General features: G+C 44.7%; 1 protein-coding gene across 1 annotated transcript; it reads left to right on the top strand.

Annotated features, from left to right (window-relative positions):
* Positions 1–1,428: 1,428 nt before the first annotated feature.
* PSMD6 (proteasome 26S subunit, non-ATPase 6) lies at positions 1,429–7,931 on the top strand. The gene is made up of 8 exons (XM_052778052.1): positions 1,429–1,628; positions 2,268–2,473; positions 3,030–3,175; positions 4,276–4,495; positions 4,604–4,712; positions 5,888–6,056; positions 7,406–7,483; positions 7,627–7,931. Exons 1-8 carry the CDS (start codon positions 1,484–1,486, stop codon positions 7,721–7,723), a joined length of 1,170 nt encoding a protein of 389 aa, XP_052634012.1. The 5' UTR covers positions 1,429–1,483; the 3' UTR covers positions 7,724–7,931.
* The last annotated feature ends 282 nt before the right edge of the window (positions 7,932–8,213 follow it).

Below are 8,213 nucleotides of genomic sequence, written 5' to 3'. Positions count from 1 at the left end.
AAAAATGCCCTTTGCTGGGAGCCAAGTGCCCTGTGCCTGTCCCACCGCCCGGCTCGGGCGTCCCCACTCCCCCAGTGCTGCCCAGGCAGGGGAACAACCCGACAGCCAGCACTGCAACAACCACAGCCAGCTGTGTTTCGCTCCAAAAGCACCAACTACGTTTTTATCTTACTACACATGCAAGGGAAAACAGGGGCTGACACTTATAGTGTCTTATAGGATAAAAAGGGGCTTTGACTTAGGGTAGCGGGGCTGAACCTTAACAACTCCCCACGCAGAAATTCACAAAGACACATACGCTGCTGCGCCCATATGCCCTATCTATAAAATTTGGCACAGCTAATTTGCAGGCAGCCCCCGGCGGGCAGGACCAGGGCTGATGGGGTGGGTGATGCTCGGGGACCACCCGACCCCGCTGCTGCCCACCCACCCGCCTCGGCCCGCCATCGCCAAGGGAGAGGGCACTGGCCAGGAACACGCTCCAGTCCCTGGTACCGGCAGTGTGCATTGCATGAGGTCAGAAAAGACGGAACCAAAGATATTTAATAAAGACACGGAGAAATGTTGAGAAAAGCTAAATGATAAGTACGTGGGAATGTGGGCCAGGTGTCGGGGAGACACTCCCCCACCCAACCTGTATGAGATATAACCAAAACATGGGGGTTTAAAGCCCCTTTTATTTGCCTTCTGCTTTTTGTGAGCCACAGGCGTGCTTTCGGGTAACATATTCCACCTTTTTTTCTGCAACTACGAAGGCTACAAACCTACTGCTTTGCCACCCCCCCCAGCGGAAGCTGAAGTCCCTTTTAGGCCTCTCCCCCCGCCTTGTGTTCGAAGCCTCGAACACCCGAAGTGTCACTCTGACCGACCGGAGCGGAGCGGAGCAGCACACACCGGAGCCGAGGGGAAGCGGAGGACGGGCGGGCCCCGGGCACACGGTGGAAGCACCGGGGGGCCTGTGAGGAACCCCGCGGGCAGGGAGAACTGCGGCCGGGGGGGGGGGGGGGGGGGGGGGCGGGCAGCGCGCTGTGCAGCTGCCTCCCCTATAGCCTGCGCCGCGTGTGCCCAGCCCCTATAGCCCACACTGGGCACCTGCAGTGCCCACAGACCCGCACCCACTCAGCCCCCCAGAGCCCACCCGCTGCCCACCCGCCTAAAGCCACAGCCCGCGCACCCCGCCGCACCGCGCAAGCCCAGTCCCTGCGGGCCGCTACTGCGCATGCACGCCCCCCCCCACAGCTCACACCTCCTCTCCGCCCCCCTGCCCCCCCCGCACAGACTCGCAGGCACGGCCCCGCGCATGCGCGCCCCCTCCCCAGTCCCACCAGACCTCCGGGGCGGTAGGGGTCGCTGCGAGGCGGAAGCGCGCTGCCGTTTCCGCCCGTCGCGGCTGAGTCACTGGGCCGCGCCACCGCCCGCCCGCCGCCGCCCGGAGCCGAGCTGCCCCGTCCCGTCCCGTCCCGTCCCGTCCCGTCCCGTCGCCATGCCGCTGGAGAACCTGGAGGAGGAGGGGCTGCCCAAGAACCCCGACCTCCGCATCGCCCAGCTCCGCTTCCTCCTCAGCCTCCGGCCCCGCGCGCCGGACCCCGCCGCGCGCGACGAGCTGATGGCGGCCGTGCGGCTCCACAGTGAGTGCGGCCTGGTGCGGGGAGCGGGGGGTCTGTCCGTCTGCGGGGTGCGGGGGAGCCTCTCCCTCCTCCCGTGGAGGTGGGGCGGCTCTCTCTGTCTGTCTGTCTGTCCGTCTGTCCAGAGCCGGCCTGATGGTGTCTATTCATGTATCCCAGGGGCCGTTGGCGGCGGGGGGGGGGGGGGGGTTTGTTTACACGTCTCCCAGCTGGAGGGCTTCAGTCTATCCCTGGGGAACGAACAGTCGGGAGCTACGGGGAGGGGGAGCGGGGGTTTGGACATACCAGCGTGGTGCCTTGTCCTCAGCTCTGACTGCTGTTAGCATGATGCGGGTGTGTTAAAAGGCAGGAGCGGAGCACTGGGGTCCACTGCGCTCGGGGTCGGATAAGTAGTAAGGAAAGCGCAAGTGGGAGAGGTGTAAAGAGAGCAGTGATAGAAAAGAGTCGGCAAAAAGAAGCGTGACAGGCAAGGCCTGCTGAAACGCTGGCTCTGTCATGTTTGGATTTAATAGGTACCTGATCATAGAAAGGATGTAGCTGGCACTGGCAATCAGTCGTGTTGTCCTTCAGTGCTCTGCTCTAGAAACATGCGCACACTTGTTGCAGCAGTTAACAGCAGAAGCCTTCCTGCTTTTTGTTCAGATATGGCCCCGTATTATGAAGCGCTCTGCAAGTCTCTGGAGTGGCAGATAGACATGGATCTGTTGAACAAAATGAAGAAAGCTAACGAGGAAGAATTGAAACGTCTTGACAACGAATTAGAAGATGCGGAAAAGATCTTGGGGGAGAGCGAAATCCGAGATGCAATGATGGCCAAAGCTGAGTACCTGTGCAGGATCGGGGACAAGGTTAGTTCATGGCAGAGGCTGTATGGACTCATGTTAAAAACACTGCATCATAATCCTCTTAGCTAGGCAGGTTCCAGTGAGCGCTGGGTGACTTACAGGGTGTTTTCTCTATGGCACAACTCAGGCATGGATGGGAGATAGGGAAGGGTGTTACTGAAATATTTAAATTACCTAGAAAAAACCCAAGTAGCCCTTGAAAGAAAACATTTTTTTTCTTGAAAAGGGAAAAAGTTATTTTCCATTTGCAGATGTTATTTTTCACTTCCCTTGTGTCTTTAGACTTTTCTAAGCTATTTACATAGTGCAACTTAATTTCAAGTTACAGAGTAGATTTTCATAGTCCTTAGATTTAAAAGATATATGAGGAACAGCTCTTTTAACTTGATTTAAACTTTGATTCTTTAAGGTTATTCAGAATGCATAATGTTAGAGTTCTGTGGCAAACTAAGAATGTCACGACTATGAGCGGAAGACAAGGCATGTACTTACAACAGATGTTTTGTAAATATTCTAGGTACTTTTAACTTTCTTACAGTAGAAAATACTGTCTTGTTAGGAGGGAGCTTTGACTGCGTTCCGCAAGACTTATGACAAAACTGTGGCACTGGGACATCGACTGGATATCGTGTTCTATCTTCTAAGGATTGGCTTGTTTTACATGGATAACGACCTCATCACACGGAACATTGAAAAGGCAAAAAGGTACTGCTTGGGTTGTTTGAGTGCACTAAAGCACTTTTGAGACAAACTGTAACAAAAGAAATGGAAGATAAATACCTTGCTGTCAAGAAATGACTAAGACTGGTTGTGAGGCAGAATCATAGAGTGATGGGTGGGTGTTACCTCGTACTAGAGAGCTTCCTATTCCTGGATTTTTTTTTTATGAGGGGGAAGAGAAAAGAAAGATTAATATTTTGTGTCAGCTGTTTTCTAGCAGCTGACTTGATTTTAATTTGTAGCCCACCCCCCCACTCCCACTTTTCTCTTCTGTCGCTGTTAGAAGACAAATAACTTTGGGTGTGGTTACATTGTACGATAAAGTGCAGTGCAGGATTGCCAGCTGAGTCCAGCTGCTGCCAGTGCCACCTAGCTGGCTCTATGGAGTACCAGCTTGTCCTTTAGAAGCAAGAGCCCAGTGTCAGCACAGTGTGCTTTGGTGCAGCTGTCCTTCCCGTCTTTCCTCTGCTAGCTTCAGTGTCTCCGTGCTCCCAACATTTTGAACTTCAGTGGTTCCGGTAGCAAGCTGCAGTTTCCAATCTCTTTGCTGGTGCTGTGAGACACCAAGGCAGAGGGGGTCTTCCCAGTTATCACGTTCCTTGGGCAATGATTTTTTGTGTTGCCTTCTCAGCAGATTTTGTCTGCGCCTGTGCTCCTGCTTATAGCCACATCAGTTTTGTGTTAATATGATTCTTGAAAAGTGGCACCTTTTAGATTTTTTCTATGCTGCTAGTTGGACGACTTTGATTTTAGCAGCATAGGCAGCGGAAATATGTTGCCACAGCCAAGGTTGACAGTACTATTTACCTGCACATCTCAAAAGACTGTTGTCACAACCTTAGAGGCTATAAACTTTTCCTTTCAGTTGAAACTTGTACTGTGCAAAAGTGTCTGGCCTCTCCTGTCCCAAGGAAGCCACTTTCCTACCCCTGACAGGTGTACAAAACCTGGACCGTTTCAACAAGCTGTAACATAAAACAAGTTATTCTTTCTGTAATCACATGGTATCAGTTGATTTACTGTACTTGTTTCATATAACTTAATACATTTACATAAGTAAATATTTCTTTTTGTTCTATTTTAAGTCTAATAGAAGAAGGAGGAGACTGGGACAGGAGAAACCGTCTCAAAGTGTACCAGGGCCTTTACTGCGTAGCTATTCGAGATTTCAAACAAGCAGCGGAGCTCTTCCTTGATACAGTTTCGACATTTACATCCTATGAACTTATGGATTACAAAACATTTGTAACATACACTGTCTATGTCAGCATGATTGCATTAGACAGGCCTGACCTTAGGGAAAAGGTAAGGAAAGCAGATGTAAACACTGGTTCAAACAGACACGGCCTTTCTTTAACCTATTTATCTCCAGGCTGAGAGTGATGGTATTTAAACAGGTTTGTTTGTTTTCAGGTTATTAAAGGAGCAGAGATTCTGGAAGTGTTACACAGTTTGCCAGCTGTACGACAGTATCTCTTTTCTCTTTATGAATGCCGTTATGCAGCCTTTTTCCAGTCATTAGGTAAGGCTGTGTTTTTTCCTACAACACTATTTCAGGTGCTTCAGTTATTTGTTTCAGATCACCCACAACTTTTGTGGAGTAGCTACAGTCTAGAACTAGAGCTACTTTATGCAGAAAAAAAAAGTTTTGTTTTTTTTTTAAACAGTGACCTAAAATTTGCTGCTCTTTGATTTTTCAAACCAACCAACCAACCTTTGCATACAGCGAGCTTTTTGAAACGTCCCTTCTGATTAAGTGGAAGAGCATTTTGAAAGTGGCTATGGAGCACTGTCTTAGCTGAAGAGCTGGGTCAGATGGGAGAGCTTTCATCTCTGAAAGTTATAGGACTTGTAGTCTAAAGGCCCTGAAATCTCAACCTGTGAAAGAAATTACACAGAAGGTTTTCATTGTTATTACCATTGGCTTTCTGCTCTGGTTTCTATGTAAAAGGGTGACACTGAAGAAAAGCTTTTCAGAAAACTCATTCTTGCCAGTTCTCAGACTGCTTGTTTTCCTTCTGTGAGATTTAGAATACAAGAAAATAAGATACTTAGAAAAAGCGAAAAAAAAAAAGAACCCTTCATTTTGTGGAAGACTAGGCCTGATGAGATTAAAAGCTAAGGGCGATATTTTTCTATTGCTGGCCTTATCACTAGCTGAGAACTAAAATTCAGGAGAAAAAGTCACTTCAGTGCCTGGAAATCCTTGTAATTAATTTAAGAGCTAGTACTAGTAAGTTAATCTTATTTCCATACCCAGCTTTGGGTAACAATGTTTCTTCAAATAGTTATGTACCAAGTACTGCTTGTTTCCCAGCACCACGCTGCTCCTGTGTGACAAGCAGATTCTGGCACTTGCCTTCAGTGTGGTGGTCCCCATGCAGCGGAGGGGAGACTAGGTCACACCCTGAAAGACGGATTCTCTGCTGACAAACAGGGTCTCATTTGCTTTGCCACAATATTGTTTGTGTGGTATTACTGCTTCTGGTTCTAGAACTGACATGGATTACACAAACGTACTTCTCTGTAGCGTAGAATACCTTTCATATCCTGAAGTATGCAAGAATACATTATAGTTACATTCACACTGATTACTTATTAACTGGTGTTATGTGTTTTATTTGCATAACTGATATTTCACATTTCTTAGAGATTACTGACACATTTTCTTCTTTTTTTCTTTTTTTTTTTTTTCAGCTATTGTAGAGCAAGAGATGAAAAAAGATTGGCTGTTTGCACCTCACTATCGATACTATGTACGGGAAATGAGAATTCATGCGTACAGCCAGCTCCTAGAGTCTTACCGGTCATTGACGTTAGGATACATGGCAGAAGCATTTGGAGTCAGTGTAGAATTCATAGATCAGTAAGTTATTTGGCTTTTTAAGTTCATAAAGATCTCACTTTACACCCTTTAATTATTTATAATGATCCCATTATGAATAAGAATCTTTATTCTACTTCGATTCTAAACATGCAAAGTTATGTTGCTATGGAAGAGCTTGGCTAAATGTAAGCAAATCTTATGTTTCAGCAAAGAAAAGAATTTGATTGCAATCTGTCATGACAACTTTTCCAGAATTTCTTTCACTCTAAATGCTGTATGAGAAACTAGTCTTTTATTAATAACTTTGTTCTTTATACTGCTACATCTATTGACCTCCATCTGCTATGAAACTTAAGATTTTAGAGGATGACTTAGTTCCCAACTATGCGAAAACTTAACGGTTACAACTTCAGGGATCCGCACATTTTATGTGCGCTACAAGTCTCCTTATGTAGTTTTGCTTGCATTCTGGTATGTGGACAGGATCTGATATTTTTCACTTAAATCAAACATACCCTGCAGTCTCAGTTTGCAATTCTTTTCTAGTGTAAAACCAACAGATTTAGATAATAATGAAAACTAACTAATGTGAAGTGAGAAATTGACTTCTACTCTATGTACGTGAAACACTTTGTTTCAAATGCCTTCACACGAGTCATTCTTCTTTCATAGAGAAGTTTCAGATTTCCTAACATAGAAAAGCATTACAGAAATATGCAGAATACAGAAAATATGCTTGAAATACTCAGACATGAATTAATAGGTGTTTCAAGAGAAACCAAATACCATTCAATTCAAAGGTAAATGTTTTAAAGTCATACTAGTTCTTATGCTTCCCAGTAATTTATTACTAGTTGTAACTTGTCTTACTGTTGATCGCAGGAATATTTTCTTCTACCATCAGTAATGTGCTATAGACCAACAGTGGTTTAAGCAAAATAATAATAATAAAAAAGCAGCATATTTAGAGCTACTAGGGAGTAGGGAACTATTAAGAGACTTTTCTAATGAATCGACTGACATTGAGATATTTACCTCAGGATAAATTCCGAATATGCACACTACATGAGTGTTACCTTTGAATTTGAAGAGTAGTTGATGCTAAGCTAAGTGATAAATTTCACTAATTCAAGTATGACACTTTGGCCTGAGAAGAAAGTACTAAGATGTTGTGCATTCAGATCGCTAGAATAATTATTCTTGTGTGTAATATCTTATGCATCCTCATCTTATTAAAGCTTGGATACCTTAGGAAAATATATAGGCTGTTGCTTCAGAAACATATTGTGGTGATACTGTTGTTTTGTAACAGCAGGTTCAGTGCTGTTAGGTCTACAAGTCCTTGGTGAAACATGATTTAACCAACTTGTGTTTTTTTCTTTACTTAGGGAGCTTTCAAGATTTATTGCAGCTGGGCGATTACACTGCAAAATAGACAAAGTAAATGAGATTGTAGAAACTAACAGGTATGCCAACAATTCCTAGACATCATTTTTGACAGCTCAGTTGAATTCTATACATTTTGATGATACTTATTACAGAAATGTAAGCGGCTTGGTATAAAACATGTTCTCACTTCTAAACTTTTTTTTCCCCTCACAATTCCTAGGCCTGATAGCAAGAATTGGCAGTACCAAGAAACCATCAAGAAAGGAGATTTGCTGCTAAACAGAGTTCAGAAACTTTCCAGAGTAATTAATATGTAATTTTTTAATGCAAGGGAATGCAAAATTTAGATGTTTAAAACATTTTGGAAGTAACCTATAAATATATTGTATAACTTGGTATACTGTAGGTAAAAAAATTACTAGTAAGAGAGGTAGTGCTTTTACTTTCCACTTCATTATGTAAACAATGTTCTGTTTTGGTGTATGGATCTCAGTTCATTTATTAAATGTATGATACAGTTGGTCATCTCTTGTAATACACTTTGTTCCTTTACTTGACTGTGTATACAGCGTTCAATATTTAATAGCAAAGCAGGGTCAAGATCCATGAACAGAGAGAACTAATGGTGACTTTACACTTGCTCTTTTAAGACTTCTGTATTTGAATCAAAAGTGGAAAGAATCAGTTGGCTACTTTACTATTATGCAAAAATTTTAGCTGAGGTGGTACACTGTCCAGACAGGACAAACTCTTCTTATGAGAGGATTACAGCTTAAGTGAGAAGGAATAGGGATGAAGATGACTGTG

The sequence above is a fragment of the Harpia harpyja genome, chromosome Z (assembly GCF_026419915.1).
Source record: "Harpia harpyja isolate bHarHar1 chromosome Z, bHarHar1 primary haplotype, whole genome shotgun sequence".
In the NCBI taxonomy this organism is placed as follows: Eukaryota; Metazoa; Chordata; class Aves; order Accipitriformes; family Accipitridae; genus Harpia; species Harpia harpyja.
Note: the sequence above shows the minus strand (reverse complement) of the source record. Positions and strands in the feature narration are given on the sequence as shown.

Excerpts from the sequence above, each read along its gene's own strand:
- PSMD6 (XM_052778052.1), top strand. The coding sequence starts at position 1,484 with ATGCCGCTGGAGAACCTGGAGGAGGAGGGGCTGCCCAAGAACCCCGAC. Across the intron at positions 3,176-4,275 it reads AACATTGAAAAGGCAAAAAG|TCTAATAGAAGAAGGAGGAG; the intron begins GTACTGCTTGGG and ends TTCTATTTTAAG. Across the intron at positions 6,057-7,405 it reads AGTGTAGAATTCATAGATCA|GGAGCTTTCAAGATTTATTG; the intron begins GTAAGTTATTTG and ends TTCTTTACTTAG.